At 41.2% G+C, this 20,399-nt stretch overlaps 1 protein-coding gene across 3 annotated transcripts in view; it reads left to right on the top strand.

Annotated features, from left to right (window-relative positions):
- Window positions 1-20,399, top strand: part of PAK2 (p21 (RAC1) activated kinase 2) — a 49,056-nt gene that overhangs the window by 9,553 nt on the left and 19,104 nt on the right. For 2 of the 3 annotated variants that reach the window (XR_012787993.1, XM_075570248.1), the window contains exons 2-8: window positions 14,041-14,249; window positions 17,318-17,418; window positions 17,814-17,964; window positions 18,626-18,660; window positions 18,819-18,923; window positions 19,335-19,461; window positions 19,719-19,782. Coding sequence is in view for 2 of the 3 variants with exons in the window: in XM_075570248.1 (XP_075426363.1) it covers window positions 14,063-14,249; window positions 17,318-17,418; window positions 17,814-17,964; window positions 18,626-18,660; window positions 18,819-18,923; window positions 19,335-19,461; window positions 19,719-19,782 (770 nt within the window). In the remaining variant the exon portion in view is untranslated. Of the gene's footprint in view, window positions 1-5,820; window positions 6,005-14,040; window positions 14,250-17,317; window positions 17,419-17,813; window positions 17,965-18,625; window positions 18,661-18,818; window positions 18,924-19,334; window positions 19,462-19,718; window positions 19,783-20,399 lie in introns of all 3 variants that reach the window. The other variant, XM_075570249.1, reaches the window with a different exon arrangement.

The raw sequence follows: 20,399 nt of genomic DNA, 5'->3' as shown, positions 1-20,399 counted from the left end.
CTCTCCCTTTGACGCCCCCCCCCTCTCCCTTTGACGCCCCCCCCCTCCCTTTGACGCCCCCCCCCCTCCCTTTGACGCCCCCCCCCTCCCTTTGACGCCCCCCCCCTCCCTTTGACGCCCCCCCCCTCCCTTTGACGCCCCCCCCCTCCCTTTGACGCCCCCCCCTCCCTTTGACGCCCCCCCCCTCCCTTTGACGCCCCCCCCTCCCTTTGACGCCCCCCCCCTCCCTTTGACGCCCCCCCCCCTCCCTTTGACGCCCCCCCCCCTCCCTTTGACGCCCCCCCCCTCCCTTTGACGCCCCCCCCCCTCCCTTTGACGCCCCCCCCTGCCTTTGACGCCCCGCGCGCACACACTGACTGACTGCCGCACGCACGCACACACTGACTGACGCGCACACAAAGCCTGACTGACGCACGCACACACTGACTGAGGCACACACTGACTGTGTGTGCGTCAGTCAGTCTGTGTGTGTTTGTGTTTCTGCCTCAGACTCACTGACGTGCGAGCAAACACACAGTGACTGACGCACACACGCTACATGAAGCTGTAAAGGAGGGAGGGAGGGGGGGACTGGATTGATGTGAATGGGGGACAAACAGAGAGAGGGGGGAGGAGAGAGAGGAACGGGAACATTACATCCCGGGCAACGCCGGGTCTCTCAGCTAGTTTATAATATAAAGATCAAACCATAACATTAAAATCCCATTACCTATAAAGCCCCTTTCGTTATTCGCCTGTTTCATTATTCGCCTCTGTTTCGTTATTCGTTCTCTTAATTCTGCAACCAACATTTCCTTTCTTTTGTTTCTTATTCTGTCACTTTCTGTGTTGCCAGGGGTACCTGTATTCCATTTTTCTCAGCTTATTTTTCCCTTGTCATTGCACTTTTATTTTATTTTCTATACTTCTATATCTTAATTGTCCTCCCATTATAATCTTTCTTTACCCAGATAGAAGCCGCTTCTCTTGTTTTTCCTTTCAGCCTTCCTGCCTTTGTTGGTAGATTAAAATATGGAATACCACCCCCCCCCCCCCAATAAATTGTAACACTGAGGAAATGCAGCAAAGAGGGAATTCATATTTCAAATATTCGGAGAATCCAATTATAAAATCTACCCACTGTCGACCAAGCTGTGAAAACACACCGCCACAGGAACTGAAAAACTGATCTTTTAATGTCAAATGGTATCTGCTTTGCTCTTCTGCTTAACAATCCACAGCATAAATATATCCACGTATATTCAAATGCTTTCACTAAATGTTAAATTCAGCATTCATCAGTGTTCAGCTATAAAGGCTTGTGCCATCCTCCCATCCATGCTAGGGATTTGCTCCAGAGCATTATTATGAGGTGAAGAAATGTAAGTCTGCTATCGTAACATATTATTTAGTAAATTATGTTTTTTTTATTTAGAAGTTGAGCCTTTCATTTCCCCCCTTTCAGTTGTGTGAAAGCTGACATAATTGGTAAAACATTAGCCTTGAAAATAAACAGGAATTAATTTGCTGCCAGGTGTCAATTTTTGTCTCTAGAATTTGTAAATTACATATTATACTTCCCCGATGAAGCCACAACGGTGAAACATATGTTGGGCAGGCTTAGTGCTACTACCAGGTGCGCTGGCTAGTCGGAGAGGTCTGTTGCCTTTTCTCAGTTAGAGTGTTTCGGAGCCTTCTAAAGGAAGCACAACACTCGGACTACTCTCCTATTGTTATGGTTCCGAGTACAAGACACATACTTTGTGATCTTGAGATAGCTGTCTTGCTTATCATGACAGACCTATAGGTTCATTAACCTTTGAACCTGTTGGTCTGGTATAAATGTGTGTGTATATATTCATATATATTAGCATCTAGCTGGCTCAATTAAATACACCACAATTATTTTGAGCGCACACACTATATCAAGCTATACTCTCCATTCTCTAATTTAGGTGTAGTCCTCAAACTACATAGAACTGTATTGGTATAATTACCACTGTTAGTATAATTATATAGCAGTGGGATATCCTGATTGACAATAGTTATTTCTAGCATACACTGTTAGTTTGAACTAGGCATACAGTTACCTCCTCCGTTTTTAATTTATTTTAATCACTTTGGTTCATGTTAGTTTTTGCTGCAATAAACATATTTTAATCATTTATTAATAAATAGTCATTTTTAATATAGGCATAGGTGTTCCTTTGTGCGGCTAATAGGGAGCTTTCTTTCTTTTCTTTGTTCATCATTAACCCCATCCCTGCCAGCACCACCTCCGCACCCTTTATTGCAGTTTTTGTTCCGTCATCACACATTCACAATTTATTGGTTCCCCACTTCTTCATTGATGTAGTGCAAGGTGCACAACTTGACCTTTTTAGGCCATTCTACCTTCCTTCCTAAGGAAATGTCTACTAAACCTGTGCCCATCTTGTTATTCTCGTCTCTGTGACCATAGTGGAAACTAGTACAGCAGAACGGATTCTGCAATAGGAGTGTGGCGCAAATAGGTTCTGAAGCTGAAAGTCGGCTGTGTGGTATCTTTAGCACCTCAGAAACTCTTCCTTATGTGATGATACATGTATAGAACCTGTACCTCTTGTCACTGGAGTAATGCCATATCGTTTACAAATTGGTAAATTGTATGGCGAGTGGTAAAGCCTGTGTGTATACCTGTTGCTGTAGATCTCTGCTTACTGGATCTGGTGATTAATTAAATGATGTCCTGCATCTTCTACACCAGGGGTGCTTAACTCCCAGTACTCAAATCCTCCCTCCCCCCAAACAGCTCAGGCTATCCCTGCTTCAGCACAGCCTCTGAGCCACCTGTGCTGAAGCTGGGATATCCTCAACCTGACCAAGGCCCTCTTCATGGAAGTTGGATCCGAAGGGAGATGAGACTACTGCAGCTGGGCCATTGACTGCAGTTTTATGTTTAGCCACCGAAAAGTGATATGTATTTGTGTAATTTGCGTGCTCGAGGTAGGATTTTCTTAAGTGGCACTTCTGCTTTAAACTTGCTTTAAACTAAACTGGTGACGTTTTTGTTGAGTGACATTAAGTGAAAGTATTTCAGGATGTTTTTAAGAGCCCAATAGCATGGATGCTCTCTTGCAAGTTTAGAGTTGCTGGACTGACTTAATGGATATAGGCAGTGGTTGACAAATCACCAAAAAATCTACTCGCCACCTAGTACCAAACGTGTGCTGCATGGGCCAATATTTACTCGCCCGGGGGTTAAATCCACTTGCCCGGGGCGAGCAAATGTATAGGTTTGTCGAACACTGGATATAGGTGTGGACAGCATCTCAATTAGAATGAGGCAACACTTGGTGCAGACCAAGTGGTCTCAGAACTGAGACTTCAAAAGAAAAGCCTATGGAACCATGTTCACAAATGTAATTCTTCATACGAGACTGAATTTACAGCAATACAGGCATACCCCGCTTTAAGTACACTCACTTTAAGTACACTCGCGAGTAAGTACATATCGCCCAATAGGCAAACGGCAGCTCACGCATGCGCCTGTCATCACGTCCTGAACAGCAATACCGGCTCCCTACCTGTACCGAAGCTGTGCGCAAGCGGGGAGACTATAGAGCCTGTTACAAATGCGTTATTTACATCAGTTATGCACGTATTTAACGATTGCCGTACAGTACATGCATCGATAAGTGGGAAAAGGTAGTGCTTCACTTTAAGTACATTTTCGCTTTACATACATGCTCCGGTCCCATTGCGTACGTTAATGCGGGGTATGCCTGTACATTTGAAATGCTTTCACTGCACGTATCTGTGATTTAAAGCGCAAATGCTGATCAGCAATTCGGAGTGCAGCCGGGCTGGCAAAGAAAAAATGTGGAGGAGGTATGTAGGAGGAGAGGTTCAATTTGATTATAAACTTCTAAATTGTGATCTATCTAGAAACATTCTGTATTTATTGTGCCATGTTAAAAAGAATTGGACTGCTGTTTGTTACAGTCCTTGTTGATATAAGAAATGTTGAGGCAGATTAGTGCATCAACAGTTAAATGTCAGAGTGGAGGTTGGATTACTGTGATACAGCTGCCATTAGGGCTTTAGTTTATATTTAGCAGAAGGGGAAGGTTAGTTGGCTGCATTTTAACAGATACTGGAGGGGGAGACGTTCATTATTTTCCTATTTTAATAATTTGAAGTTAATGTACTCTGTGCGTTTCTTAAAAAAAAAACTTTTACAATATTTTTTTATTTTAAATTCCCTTTCTCTTCATGTTATTCATGTTTGCAACAATGTATATAAGTAATGCCTTTTTTGGTGCCACCCATGTACATCGCGCTTCATGGCTGTAATATACGCAACAAAATAATTAGATATAATGGGAATAAGCACTTCAACCTAAAAGTAAAGGAAACCTTGCCCCGAAGAGCTTACAATCTACGATACGATGAGCGAGTCTTCATTCGTTTAATGTCTAATAAACCCTTACACAGTTCTAATAAGGAACTTGAGTGGTTCTCCAGTAGGAAATCCTTGCCGGAACTTCCTTTTATATACACATTCTTACTCCTGTAGAACACTGTATCCTTTTTCCTGTCAAGTTGAGGTTACTGCATCGTAAGCTTGTTAAATGGTTTCATTGGGCTGAGTTTTGAAAATGAATGAAAGATTTCTGCTCTTCACCTGTTCGTGTAGGTGAAATAATCCGTGCGGCCCAACTTTACTCTCCAAAGAGATGTGCATGTGTGGGGTTACTGCAAGAGCATCCAAACACCAAAAGATGTCATCTATTTTAGAGAGAGAGGAGGAATTTTCGTTCTTTAACGAGAATGCAGAAGCACTGGCGTTTTTATATCAATGCACATTTCAATATGTCTCAAACTGAGTGTAGATGGACTAAATGTTTGCAATTAACCAACCTACACATCTTTGTTTTTTGTGTGGTTGCTTAGTTTCTTCCTGATTGGTGACATGGCATCCTAAAATCAGCCCCAGTCTAACTGTTGTAATCATTGTCAGGGCATTGTAAGGCCCTATAGATGAGGAGGAGGGATTACATAGTTATGTATCCTCACCCCAATAAGAGAAGACCAACTAACAAAAAAAAAAACACTGATTCAATCTTTCCTGTCGATGGCAGAGATGTGAAGTTTCCAAGACCTTTTCAGTCATGTAAGAGAATTTCTGGCTGCAGAAGCTTTTTCTGCTTTGCTATGTAAACCTTGTTTTGTTTTTTATCATTCTCTTTTATTAATATTCATATTTTTTTTTGTGTGTGTAGCGCTAACATTTTCTGCACCGCAGTACAATGTGGTAGGACGGACAGAGTACATATATGTTAAGGCAAGGGGCGCAAACGTTTTTCCCTGCGCCCCCCTGCCGGGGGTCACTGCGCCCCCCCCTCACTCCCATTTACCTTGGCTCCGGCGTCGGCTCTGGCGTCATGACGTCACGTTGCCATAACCAAATGACGCCGCGTTGCCATGGGGATGCGTGTGGAGCCAAGGTAAGTAAAGGTTTACAGAGGCCCTGCAGCTCCGCCGGCACTTAATTTAAGTGCCTTTGGAAAGCTCGCGGGGCCTCTGTAAACCCCGCGCCTCCCCCAGTTTGCGCACCGCTGTGTTAAGGTAAACTGAGATAATCGGAGGGGGGGAGTAGAGATGCAAGGAATTGTGTGTGAGATACTTTCTGAGCAATGTTTGGCTATCAACATAAGGCTAGGATTATAGTCCGTGCGATGGCGCTCGCGACAAGCACAAATGGCATAATTCGTAGGAGGTTGCCCCTAGTGCTTTCGTGCGCGGAGGACGATGGCACGACCGCCTTTTTAAAAGACAATTTTTTTTTGTCTTTTCTAGCGTGGCCACGTTTGGCGAGCGGTTCAGCCAATGTGGGCAAATCAACTTTGTGATGCCTCCCCAATTGCATCCATCTGAATTCACACATCGCTCGAGCGAGTGGCGCTCGCGATGCGATGAGCACACGCGCCAGCACGGACTATAATCTTGGCTTAAGGATTGTTGAATAAGTCTCTTCGAAAAGGTGTGATTTAAAGAACGTTTAAATGTATGTATGGTGGGGTGAGTCTGATTGTCGAATTCCAGAGTGCAGGGGGTGCAGCACGGGAAAAGTCTGCACAAGTTCGTTAACGCTGTAGTTGCCCGTGCATGCCTTTTTAGGAAATGAAGTTGCACAATCTGAACCTATAAAATGATATAGTCTGCAGTCATTTAATTCTTTAAATCGGTGTCTTATTTTCAGGCTTTTCAATGCCACAAACATGCTTCTTGTAGCAGATTCAAGCAATGAAGAATTACCTCAAAAAGTACTACATTTAAGTGCTACCTCTTGGGCCCCCTTTATATATCACTGGGAAGCAGATGTGGTCCCAGAAGCTGAACAGTTACTTTTTTTTTTTTTGTACTTACATTTTTTATTCAGTTTAGACAGGAAAGGACAATACAACATTAGCTTGACTACAGAATGTATAAATCAAATACAGTGGTTCACTGGAACCTATACAAATATCGAACAGTGTTACTTTAAGCTCCGGGACCCCCTGGTTCCTGAGATACTGTACTGGAGAAGGTGCCGCTGGTTACTTCCTGTTTTTTTTTTTTTCATTCTTGTCACACGGACCAATAAGAAGCTGTGACCAAAGATTTTGCGGCTTCCTATTGGCCTGTGTAATTCTGTAGATTTCAACTCCATTTTGCTTCCCCTGGAGGGGATGCTACCGGCAGCAGTATCCCATGTAAGTATCCGAGGAAGCAGGGGAATTAAAGCAGCAAAGAGAACCCCTGCTTCCTATGTTAAAAAAAAAAAAAAGCTGGGGCCAAAAATTAAGCGAGCAGTCAGAACTGCTCCTATAAAATTGACATGTTATGTAGAAAAGATACAACATTGTGGTAGATAACCATTTTAATATTTTTTCCTAGCAAGCTTTGAATAGATGAGCAGTGGTGGTGCAGCAGTTACAGGTTCTGCGGTCTCCCCCAAGGCACTTAAATGAAATGCAAAAAAGAGAAAACACAGTGCACGACTCTGATAGTGTAGTAAAGAAATTATATTGTGACAATAGTAAAGTATAAATCATTGCACGTACAACATACATTAATCATAAAAGCAGGACATGTTTAGGGTATATGTTACCACTCTGGAGATTGATGACTTGCTTCGTGAGGATTCCTCAGATACACTCCTTCTGGTCCGGGCAGGAACCTTAACCCCAGTTGCAGCAAGTGTATCCAATCACGTTAGGGTAATGCAATTGATGTGGTCTACTTAGATTTTGCAAAGGCTTTTACTACGGTTCCACACAAGGTATCAGTAACCAGCACAGATCAAAAACACCAATAAAGGGTAATTGACCCGTGTGAGCAACCCCTGATAACAGATGCAGTTCCCATACGAAGAGGTGACAAACAAACATATAAACACAAGATAAAAAAATAATAGAAACCATTAGGGCTTATAGCATTTGGAGTGCTTTTAGAGCCTGCACAAGGATTTGATTCTATACTCCAATGAATGTATCAAATGGCTCACATTAAGGGACATTAAGAAGAATGAATGTTTCATCTTTAACCTGTTCAAGGCTCTGTCGCACTGATATTTGGACTGCTCTGTTCGTTTGCCTTTAATGGAGAATGATTTAAAGCTGCAGTTCAGGCAATATCCTGCATGTGTGTTTTTTTTAATAAATCAGTTCTGTAGTAAGAAAAAATACTTTTAGCATTTTCTGTTTTAAAAAAAACAACTTTGAAAGACCAATTTTCTTGTATTCTATTTTAACAGTCATTTGCTAAGGCACTGCCCCTTCATGTCCTGTCACAAGCCCTGGCACACCCCTTTGTCAGCCCTGCCCTCCCTCTAGCACATGTCAGTGCAGGAGTGCTCATGAATATTCATGAGCTTCCACTGACAGACAAGCAGAAGAAAAACAGATCCCTTCACTAATTATGTCACCAAATTTCGCCCTATCAATACATGGAGAACGAATTGACCTGCAGCTATACAGTTCTTTAGGTAATTAGAGATTGCACACATGAAACTATTGAAGTAAAAAAATAAATAAATAAAAATAAAAAAGACTGAACTGCAGCTTTAAAGTGCTTGTAGACAGCGGGCTTAGCAATGGTACCCAAAGTCATGCAGTAGCTGCAAAGGCAACCCAGATCTTATCTTGCATTAAACGGGCAGTGGATGGAAGGGAAGTAAACATAATTATACCCCTTTATAAAGCATTATTAAAACGACACCTTGAATATGGAGTACAATTTTGGGCACCGCTCCATAGAAAATACATTATGGAATAGTTAAATGAACTCATTTATTTTTGGGAAATCCTTTTAGTTGGCATCAAATGACGCATGAATTTTCAGACAATAGCATGTTCAAGGGATACATAAAAATATTTGCTACTAGCAGTGTGTGCATTGTGAACGTCTCAAGACTGGGTTTCTGTTTTGTTTTCACCAATGATCAGACCCCTTTTCTTTCCCTCCGAAATTTCTGGAGAGGGAAGAGATTGTTGCAGTGTGAACTTAGCTGCCAGTGCTGCAGGTGCCTTGCTCTGCTGAATAAACAACCAGGCAAATAGAGAACAATGGCTGTATTTCTCTGAGGGTAGAGGGAGTTAACATGCGCTCCACAGCCCAATTAACCTTTTGCAGTGCAGAAAGCTTCCATTGAGCAGTGACAATCTGTTCACCTCAGTGAAATTATTACAAACAACAATGCCATGACCTTTACATAAATCGACGACCCTTATGAAATGGATACATTGCAATTCTAGTGTTAATAGCATATAGTTTGCACTACTGTATATATTTGCTCCATCAAAGCAGCATTTTATAAGTAAATAAAAATGTATTATAATAAGTGTGCAGTCAAACGTGATTGTATACATTGGAGTTGCAATAATGGAAAATCCTCTGCCATATGGCACCCTTTCTACAATTCTAACAATAGTCTCTTAATATAAGACGAATTTGTTATGCTTCTGCATTTATGGTTGTGGACCCAACTTCTTAGATATCACAGTATATATAAATCATGCTGTTTGTTGGGACCTCATGTCTATCTGCTGCATCAAATATGTGTAAATGACTGACAATTTCTGAAATCCCTGTTAACAAATACTGTACTTGGCATTTTTACTTAATCACACCTACTCCTTCCGATAGGTTTCACCAGAGCACTAGCAGAGTTTGTCAGATCTACTTGATGTATATGGTAAAAAAACACTAAAAAGATGCATTTTAGGGAAGATTTTTTTTTTTTTTTAAAAACATGTTTTTGGAGGTTGGACATATTTTGTTGCCTCAAAGGCTCACTTTCACTAAACTGCCCCAAAATATACTATTCTTTTACATAACTTTTTTTCCCCATGTGATTTTGCTAAGAACTGCTCTGTGTTTTAGGTCTGATTGTTGCAGGAAAATAAAAATGTCCTTTTTCATCTATGGTCTTCAAAAGTGGTTAAACTCATAAGAAAAAATGATTGCCACGCAGCCTAAAAATGTACAGATTTTGGATGTATTTATGTTTATCAGTATATTAAACTATTAGAGTAATTTCACGGTACAAAAGTCTCAACACATGGCTATTCCCGAAAATGGTAATTTGCCTGTGGATGTGTATCGGAATACAAAACCCAGATTTATAGACAGATGTTTCTGTACTTCAGTCTTGAGTCCTGCATTGAGCCTGTATAAATATTGCAGTTATGAATTCTCCTGCGGCTTTGCTCGGGAGGGGCCGTTACTGAGTCACGTGAAACACTCCTCGTATAAAGGTGTTATTGGTAATGGCACATATGCGGCCTCTTGCTGAAACATTAGTATTCCAAGTTGGCACCTGAAATTGAATAGCTATCGATGTTGAGAAATTTATTGTGAGTGAATATTTTTAAAGGCGAGGTTTAAAGGAACGAAAAGGCAAGAATCATGCAATTTAAAAAAGAAGTTTATTTTTCTTGAAAGACTAAATGGTGTATTTTTTAAAACAAAATTTTTTTTTTGATGCATGGCAGCAATAAGCATTAAAATGTATTAAGACGGACAACTTTTTATTCAAGTATCCGATTTGTGTAATGTTGGGCTATTTCATAGCATTTCATTTGTTCTTAATATTTTTCCCAAAGTTTTGTAATTATTGTGCTCTATTAAATCAAAATGTTAAGCCTGGAAAATAAACTCTGTTTTGCAATATCTAGATCTCTCTGATAACTGATGGTACATAGTTTTTAATTCTGCCTCCCAGTTCTAAAATGGTGCAGACCCCTCTGGTGGTGAAGTGGTTAATGTAACCCCACCGCTTCATTTATTCATTTATTCATTTATTCACCCGTTTCCATTGCACTTGCTGTTCTCTGCTTATGCAACTGTTCCTTTCCTGAATTCATCTACACTCAAATTCACTTCCTCTAAGGCTAATAAACAGGGTGTAGTAAGTATGTATGAATGTAGTGGGGGGATGAATCAGATCAGCATGCCCAGACGTTATTACAAGATGGCCAGGATGACTCATTCACCTGTGTAAGCAGTCTGAACTACACACATGGTGGCACATACATTAAGTGGGCAGGTGTCTTGCTGAAATGCTAATTTAGTACAATAAAAGCTAGAGGACATATGTTTATGAAGGTGGCCCAAAGGAGAGCATAAACGGGGGTTTACAGTGGTCTCCATCTTTGTCTATTTACAAATTGTATTTCATGCTACTGTAGGTAGGTTTGACAGCCTTGTCCCCAGGACATACTTGAAAGCGAGAGGTGACTCAATGCATCTTTTTCTGCTAACATTTTATAAATATGGAATGTTTGCCCAGGGAGGGAATTTTAACTGAGTTTCATTACAAATCTTGCACGCTGTGAGGTTGTGTGAACTCTGTTGCAAGAGTTGTTAAAAGAGGCAATCCTAGCGACAATTAATTTGTTTTTTTTTTTAAAATAGGTTTGAATTGTTTTGATTTCAGCTCCGGGGACCCCCTGCTTCCTGAGATACTTTCCTCCGTAGGTGCTGCCAGTAGGAGCCCTGACTGGGTTCACAATATGGCGGTTTTATAGTCCTGCGGGCCAATATGAACGTCATTCCTTGTGTCTTCCTATTAGCCACGTGACGTGGGAGCTTTAAACTGTGCTGCGATACGGGCAGTACCTACGGAGGTATGTATCTCTGGAAGAAGGGGTGCCCCAGAGCTGAAATGGATGCACTTAAGCTCCTGAGACCCTCTGCTTCAAACTTGTATTAAAAAAAAACACATTGTGTTAACAGGAGTGTCTCTTTAAATCCGGTTTGAATCGGTTTCTTTTTTTCATCCGAGTTGTCGGCTAGCAGACACGTAATCTTACCTGAAAACTTGTAGTAACCTTGGACGAGCGAAAACTAGCTGGGTTTATTAAATCATGCCTTTGAGTTTGGGTTGTCTGCCTGATTTTACCAATTTATTACATTGTCTTAAAAAATTAAACAAAAAACTAAGTGTTGGTTTACTTTGGATATTCAATGTCATTTTGGCATGTGAGAATTAAGGCTGTAACATCTGTGAAGTTATTGTGTTCTTGGGGGGGTCAATTCAGGCAAGATTAAATAAATCTAAAAAATGGAGTAGCCAGGATTGCTATTTAAATACAAAAAAAGGGAGCAGGACCTGCTCAGGGGGCAAGATGTAATCATTGAGGTAAACTATAGTCTTTTGGAGGGGATTGCAGCTTTAAAGGGTAAAACCCTCCTTAGGATCAAAATGAATCAATTCCAGTGACAAGGGGTCTCATCTGGGTGATTGCTACATTATTTATTTTTTAAATAAAAAAAACCCACCCAAACCTGACACCTAAGTATGTTTAATTTCTTTTAAAGTTAGACTTGGAAGGGGTTTTGATTTTCTCTAGCTGTTCCCTTGTGTGTGATTGTTACTAATCAGCAAGTACAGTACTTGTACAGTCCTCTATCCCCACCTCCCCTTATCTTTATGTATGTATGTATATCTTTTTCATATATTGCGCCATTTATGTACGTAGCGCTTCATAGAAGTAATACATGTGACACAATATAACACATAATGGGAATAAGCGCTTCAGACAAAGTAATATTGGGAAAGGAGTCCCTGCCCGAAAGAGCTTACAATCTAAGTAGTTATCTTTATTGGGCTCTGAAGGACAGGGTGGGATAAGGGGAAATAAAACACTTGATTTGCACACACTTCCCCATTCAGAAACCCCTATGGCAGGGGTTCTCAACGCCAGTCCTCAAGAGTCCCCAACAGATCAGGTTTTAAAGATATCCCTGCTTCAGCACTGAGCCACTAATTGAGCCACCTATGTTGAAGCTGGAAGCCACTAATTAAGCCACCTGTGCTGAAGCAGGGATGTCCTGAAAACATGACCTGTTGGGGGTGTCTTGATCACTGGAGTTAAGAACGTCTGCTCTAAAGAATTCAATTTGTAATGCCTCTCCCTCCCCCAAACCCCAAACAAAATGAAAACCGCCAAACGTTTGCTATTAGCACTGTATTTCATTCTCTCTCTATATGCCCTTTCTTTTTTTTGTTTGGCACTTTTTGTATTTCCCAGTGTGTATCTCTCCCCCCCCACACCCCCCTCACCCGGTTAGGAAACACCGCTGCAGAGTATGTATCTGCAAATTACAGCTAGGAAGCAGGGTTATAGTGCTCATTCCCACGTTTATTGTAAATAAACAGGTATGGTGGAACACACCACCTGCTAGCGATGGGCAGAAAATAAGATAAGCAAATAGTAACGTGGGTGCAAACACAAACCCCTTGCGGTCCATTAGAGACAGTGTACCAATACGGTAGAGGAAAAGGAGAGCATAAGGAATGCACACCACAAAGTAAATCCCCCCCCCCCCCCCCCCAAATCTAAATTACTGATGTAGCAAGATTTATGGTCTCCGGCACTGGGCCAAGCTGCTTGACTATTCAAAAATACAGTAAAACACATCTCACCCGCCCCCTCTAAAGGTTAACAGAAGGGCAGACCCACTGTTTGAGAACCCCAACTTTGGGCAAAGATCCTTTGGCAAGGGACATTGGAATGCATTTAATCTGCTGTAATCTTTGTTTCTAACTTTAACACCTTCACTGCCAGAAGGGCTGGCAGCAAGCTAAGCTTGGTCAGAGTATTATATCATCGTTTCCTCATTTTGACATATGACCACCAATAAATTATGTGCTATTTTGCTGCTTAAAAGGAAGTTACATGACTGCAAAAAAATAATCAGAGCCGTTCTCAGTGTTTGAGAGGACAGTGCACAAGAGGAGTGGGCATTATTGCTAATCTAGCATGGAACAGACTGACATTGAGGTTGTAAAGCCTCATTTCCACTATTCAGTATATATTGGAGTTACAATAGAGTGAAAGTCTTCAGAAATGTAATATCTCTTCTTTGTTAATGGTGGTTTCATGTGTTTTAATAGCTTTTCAGATTTAATTTCGAAAAGTCCATGTGTGAAAAGCACAGTAACCTATATCAAACTACAATAATGTACATTGTCTGCTGCTCTTAACGCTGTACTTCCCAAAGAAGTGCAATTTTGTACACGAAAACTCCTCTGTAAGCCAAAGTAATGTAAATGTATATGGTAAAGATGTTTATAGATGCATTCAAAACATTAAAGTATAATTATTTCTAAGTCTTTATCTCATAGGCTGTCCATATGACGTACCATGATTGTCATGAGATGTGGTCACTTTTCGGCCTTCCTGCAGCGAAAGGGGATTTTAAATGTAATGGCACTTTGGATATAATACTCTTGTGGACCCTCTATTCATAAATTCTATTCTGATCTGACATTTTAAGATATTTAACCTGGAGGGCCCTGATGTATGGTCTTCCTGTTCTGCTCAGCCCCCTTTTTAATTTTCCTGCTCCCTCCCCCTAGTGGCAATTCCAAAGGGGTTATCAAGTATGAGTGTTCTAAAGGCATCATTTAGACAATGACAAATTAATCTTGATGACACCTGCAAAGTAAAGGCATTTTTTCCCCCCCGTCAGATTATTGCAGTTATATATTTCAGACAGTGGGTAATGCTGTGTGATCTCTCTGTCTAGGTCTGATTCTTCTCCAGGAATCATGTCTGATAACGGGGAGATCGAGGATAAGCCGCCAGCTCCTCCAGTGCGCATGAGCAGCACAATCTTCAGCTCGGGGACAAAGGACCCTCTGGCCAGCAATCACAGTCTGAAGCCTCTTCCCTTGATCCCCGAAGAGCGAAAACCCAGGAATAAAATCATATCCATGTTCTCCAGCACAGAGAAAGGTGAGGTAGCAATTAAAATAATGCTGACTTCTGACGAGTCATTAATCTAATGCGGGCCTATAACTTTTCATTGTGGAAAGGAGAAAAAGTAGGTAGTTGGAGCTCCAGTTGAACCTTGCATAGCATAGATTGCTCTTGCAGCATTGTTACATGAACCATGGTCTAGAAAAATATGTTTCCATGGTATTAATATACCACAATTTCTTGTCTAGTCTGTAGATCAATTTAGTTACTTGTTTTTCTGCTTGCAACTTTATATTGTCCCAATGTGTGTCTCTAACCTCCAGTTCCGATTTTGAAACAGAAAACTGTAACTAGATGACAAACTACACCTTAGTCAAGAAATTAATCACTGCCTTCCATATATGAAGTTGCGTACGCCACACCCGTGAGCACGTGACCTGCATACAGGACAAGGGTTAATACTCGGCTCACAGGCTGCTCCACTTTTCACCTCCGCCAAGGTCCCTCAAATGAGTAATATCTCTACTAAATCCGTCCCCATATACCACCTGTCACGAACAGCACACAAGTGGGCACGCGGCTTAGATATGCAATCAGGGTTAATGCACACGGCTACTCTAGCCAACGCAACTTTAACCTGCGCAAGGTTCCCCAGATGAGTTAATATTAACCCCTTACTTAATTGCAATCATATCTATACACTTCCACCACCCGAGATAGTTAGTTATGCAAATAAGATGTAATATTAATATTTGCTAGGGTCCAAGGTCCCTGTTTATTCTAGAAACAACTATGCACTTTAATACACACAAATTTGCAAAACAGCAAACTGTGTCCAAAAATGTAAATACTCTCCAGATCATGTAACAGTTAATTCAGAGCCCAAAGCATCACTTATTACAGCGGTGCGCGAGACTTTTCTGGGGGGTCGCGGCGTTTAGAGGTCCTTCGCAGAGAGCGCGAGGCCTCTGTAAACTTACTTACCTGGCTCCAGTCACGCGTCTCTATGACCACGTGGTGTCAAATGACGCAGTTGCCATGGAGATGTGACGTCAAATGACACCGCGGGTCACATAACGTAACGTCAGAGGGAGGGGGGCACAACGGAGGAGCAGAGCAGGTGGGGGGGCGCAGGCGCGGGGAGTTTGCGCACCGCTGACTTATTAAATGTTTTAATATATATAAAAATACAGGGTTAGATTACAGAAAAAGGATTACAAGAACATACAATTACAATTGATGCAGAACAGTTTCTCAAAATGAAAGGATACAACAAACAGAAAACCCTATCCATTACCCATATAATGTAACACACACACACACACACACACACACACACACACACACACACACACACACACACACACACACACACACACACACACACACACACACACACACACACACACACACACACATATACATACACACACACACTGTCAAGTACTATAGCCTGCTTGCCCAGTTAGCATTAATAAACATCTGTTTTCAAACACAATTCAGGAAATACAGAACTGTTCCCAGGAACAGGTATTTTATGTAGGTGGTATTTTCTGAGTCTCTGTGCAAGACTTCCCTTTCTTAACACTTTCCAGGTAACAGCCAATTAAAGCTATGCGTTGTTCATGAATCCGAAATCCCGTTTTTATCTGTATGAGGCTGTAAGAGAAGTGTTCAAGGCAAATATTTACAGTGAGCTGTCAAAAACCTGGGAAACCAATCAAGGTGCTTCCACTGCCAAATCCCAATGTTTCTGTACTGACAGCACGCAGCTTTTGAGAGCAGATGTCTTATCTTGTGTCACAAATATGAGCGTCTCCTGCAGTTGATCACCAGACTTCCAGAGGTTTTATTTCTCCTCAAGTTTTTAATCCCCTTCAATGTAAATCTGATGACCAAATCCTTAAAAAGAAATTTGAACATGAAAGGAAAAATAAAAAGCTTAAAGGGCTCGCAATGTTTTACAGGTTGTATACATGCATCCAACTGGCAATGGGAAAATAAGTGTGAATGAGGTTTTACGGTTTCTATTGAGCTTCCGACAGAACCTCTTGTAATGCTTACAGTATATTAACCACTTCATCACTAAAGATGAATGAATGAGGGGTGAAACGCGTTAGAGTTACTGCGGGGGACCTTCCCTTTTTATCCATTTTGCATATGGTCAATTAATAACTTTTTACTCCAGCGCAGTCCAGCCTCAATAATTGCCGAGCATTGCCCGCTGTTTCTTCTCTCTTGCTAGTGAGAAGTTTCTCACTTCATCACTAAGAGCAATATTGGTGTTCCTGTTTGATAATTAAAAGCTTCCTGAAATCTATGGACCGATTATTTTCCAACTTCCCGATTTACACGTGCAAAACATTAGCTACCTCTGGATCAGGGCTGGGCAACTCCAGTCATCAAGGGCCACCTACAGGTCAGATTTTAAGGATATCCCAGCTTCAGCACAGGTGGGTCAATCAGTGGCTTAGTCAAAGCCTGGGATATCCTTAAAATATGACCTGTAGGTGGCCCTTGAGGACTGGAGTTGCCCACCCCTGACCTAGGTGGAGGCATTTTTCCCAGTTGCCTTTTGCAATTGTCATTGTTTCCTTGCTTCAGCACACCTTTGTTAGTAGAGTTTATACATCTTGGTAATTACATTGATGCACTGCAGGTCCTTCTTTAAAAAAAATTTAAAAAAAGGATTTCTCATAAATTTACACTTCCTAATAGAATAAGAGTTCTTCGTAGATTAAATTAAATTCAGAATCTCACAAGTCTTTGATATGTACTGTGAACTCTTCCAAATGAAGAAAAGCGCTGTGAGCTTTTTTTAAAACCATTTAAAAGGTACCATAGCCTACACCAAATCTGAAATTTTACTAGACTAATATAGATACTAGAACTGTAAACGACATTGAAGAGAGTAATATGTTTGTGTTTTGCCAACAGAGTTATCATTTTAGAAAATGTTAGTTCTGATACAGATAGGATGCTGGATCCCTTGCAATGTAAAAGGGCTACAGTATGAAACATTTGGTGTTATGAGACATGGCTAAAAAAAAGTCGCCCTCCCATCTTCTTTCTTTTTGTCTTTCTTTTTTTTTATTTTTGTACAGCAAGGAAGAAAACAGATAAGGAGCGCCCGGAGATATCCCCGCCATCAGACTTTGAACACACCATCCATGTGGGCTTTGATGCAGTGACAGGAGAATTCACTGTGAGTGTTGCGTGCACTGTGATTCAGGCTGGCCGAAGAAAAAGTGGAGAGGAGAATATAGTTTTTAACCCAATGTAAAGTTATTGACACACTTACGTTAAGAGATGGAGGATGTTTATGTAATGGAATGCTTCTTAAGAAAACTGATCGGAATAGCGATGTGGAGCTACGCTCAGATATGCTCTACAGCTTCTTAAAATCTCTGCAACAGAGAAATATCAAGGTGCTTTGTGTAATTAGTCTCTCCTATTTATAAATTGACATGGAAACTTTCCACACAATCACGCTGACACCCACTGGAGACATTGAACCGCACAAGCCGAGTCTCTCTGAAAGTGTTTGAGGGAGCAGCACTCTCCAGGCTTCTCTTTCATGAGCGTTTCTTGTTTCATTAGGGTATGCCAGAGCAGTGGGCACGGCTACTGCAGACCTCAAACATCACTAAGCTTGAGCAGAAGAAGAATCCCCAGGCTGTGCTGGATGTGCTGAAATTCTATGACTCAAAAGATACGGCCAAGCAGAAGTACTTGAGCTTCTCTGCCCCGGGTAAGACCGTGACACAATTTGCAGTGTTCTGTTTGAAGCGGCAAGCTCAGAGCTTAGATATATGAGCCAAACACATTACAAAATGCAGCATTGATTCTTTGTAAACTGGCAAAAATAAATAAACGTCTTTACCGAGGGAGAGATGCTAATGTTTATCTGATCAGAGATGTGGTTAAAAATATGTTCACATATAGTATATAAACTCACAGTATAGACGTTGACTCCTGTATAAGAAATATTAGCAATGGTATGCTATGTTGCAGGTTTTTCTGGCACTGAAAGAGTTGAGGGCCCAGACTAAGTAAATGTTCAAAAACAGGTCTTTGTTACATTGAGGCTAACCACTGTTTAGTAAATCCAAATGTACAATGAGATCCCTATGTTTAGTTTCACTGATGTAGCACCTCTTACCTGTTTGATATTTTTGGCTCCTTGTACCTCAAGCAGCCATCCATTAAGGTGTATTGCCCCCCACAGAGATATCTCGCCTGGAGCGATCATTACCTTATTCTCGGTCCAATTTAGCTAGGCTGATTTAGTCTTAATCAGGTAGTAAAAATATAAAAGTGCGAGAATACAGTATATGTTACTTAAGGGAGCAGTTTTTTTCTGATCCCTTGTTGCATTATAGCCCATAAAAGTAATGTTCATCTCTTTCTAGATAAAGATGGGATTCCCTCTGGTGTGTCCCCAGCAGTGAGTATTTCATTTTGTGCCATAACTTTAATTTTATCTGCATGTGTTTCCAGTAAATCCCTCCCCGCCCCCCATACACACAGTCTATTCACTGTGGAGGGTTCTGCTGTCATACAGTCAGATGAGCTTTCACATCGTACTTATTCTGTTTCCTTCAGCCAAACGCGAAAAGCTCTGAGCAAAAGACCGCAGCGACAGACGAAGACGATGATGAAGAGGCCCCTCCCCCTATTATCGCTCCACGACCAGAACACACTAAATCGGTGAGCTACATCCCAACACTCACTCCCTGCTTCGTCTAAATACTCTCTCATTCCTCATATTGCTATATCTTGATGTATATCTCTTGTTTCTCTCCGTGCTCCCCAAACTCTGTGTATGTTCATAGCTCAATTAAACGCTCCAAATTTTAATGAAACATTGTCCTGAAAATCAACTTGGGTACTACGTTATCACCAAAGCACTAACTCGCTATCGCTGCTGCAGTGGTGTCTATCATTTTTGTATAGTTACAATATGTTATATCTGTATATGTCAAAGCCTAAGACTTGGATTGTTAACACTCAGTATGTCCTTACTGATTACCGTGTCATACTTTTAAACTCCTGCTTTTTGTTACTGTTGAGTTTAAACATTTAATAATGTTACTTACCCTGTTTGTGTTCATATGGAAGATGTACACCCGTTCTGTGATTGACCCCATACCTCCCCCTGCTGACTGCACAGACAGCGCAGCGAAGAGCTCCGACAGGCAGAAAAAGAAAACGAAGATGAGCGACGAAGAGATCATGGATAAGCTCCGTATGTTCATATACTTTGTATTTTGTGTGTGTGGTGAAAAATGGCGAAAAATGGCAGGAAGAAGGGAGAGACAGGCGGACTAATGGAAGGGAGAGGGTTGGGGTTCCCCAGAATTTCACAATCTAATTCTAGGTTTCCTTAACCAAAAAACAGTTGAAAACCACTGGTCTATGCAGTGAATTTCACATATATGTTGCCAAATGGCTGTGAATCTGTTGCTTTTCTAAGCAGTTTCTTCCTGTTCTGTTTGTCTGTAGGAACTATAGTGAGCATAGGGGATCCCAAGAAAAAGTACACCAGATTTGAAAAGATTGGACAAGGGTGAGTATCTGTGTTTATTGTTGGAATCATATTAAGCCGTCTCTTCCCCCAGCCTGTTCACACAGTAACAAATATAAGTCCTAAAGCTCCTTCATTTTAGCAAAATCTATTATTTTTTAAGTAAAAACACGCTTCCACTTAAGGGAGCACCGCAATACTTTTAGTCAGTTTGAGAACAACTACACTTAAATACAATTATTGTGTTACATTCAATTTACAGACATTTCATAGAGATGATTATGGGCAAATGTAACAATTACAGATGAGATTACAATTGTTAGGAGAGGTAGATTATGCCTGCAATGTAGTGTTATAAGAGGCCTTGCCTCAAGGAGCTTACAATCTATAAGGCATGTAAATTGGAACATTGGGTTGAGGGTTTCAGATTGAAATATAGCAGCTGTAACATTGCCAAGCATTAGCAAATGGCGACACCGTTTGGCTGCCGCTCTTGTGGCGACTTAAGTGTTATGTCCCAGAGATTCGTTGGTAGAAATGTGTGCTCATTTGCATGTAATTTCCCAAAATCCCTTGCTGCAGCAAAAGCATACTAAGAGATAATGGTGAAAGCAGGGTTGCAGACCTGTCTGAGACATGTGGATGTGCTCACAAGTGAT

This window comes from Ascaphus truei, chromosome 14 (genome assembly GCF_040206685.1).
Source record: "Ascaphus truei isolate aAscTru1 chromosome 14, aAscTru1.hap1, whole genome shotgun sequence".
In the NCBI taxonomy this organism is placed as follows: Eukaryota; Metazoa; Chordata; class Amphibia; order Anura; family Ascaphidae; genus Ascaphus; species Ascaphus truei.
This window is presented reverse-complemented; position numbering and strand designations above follow the sequence as displayed.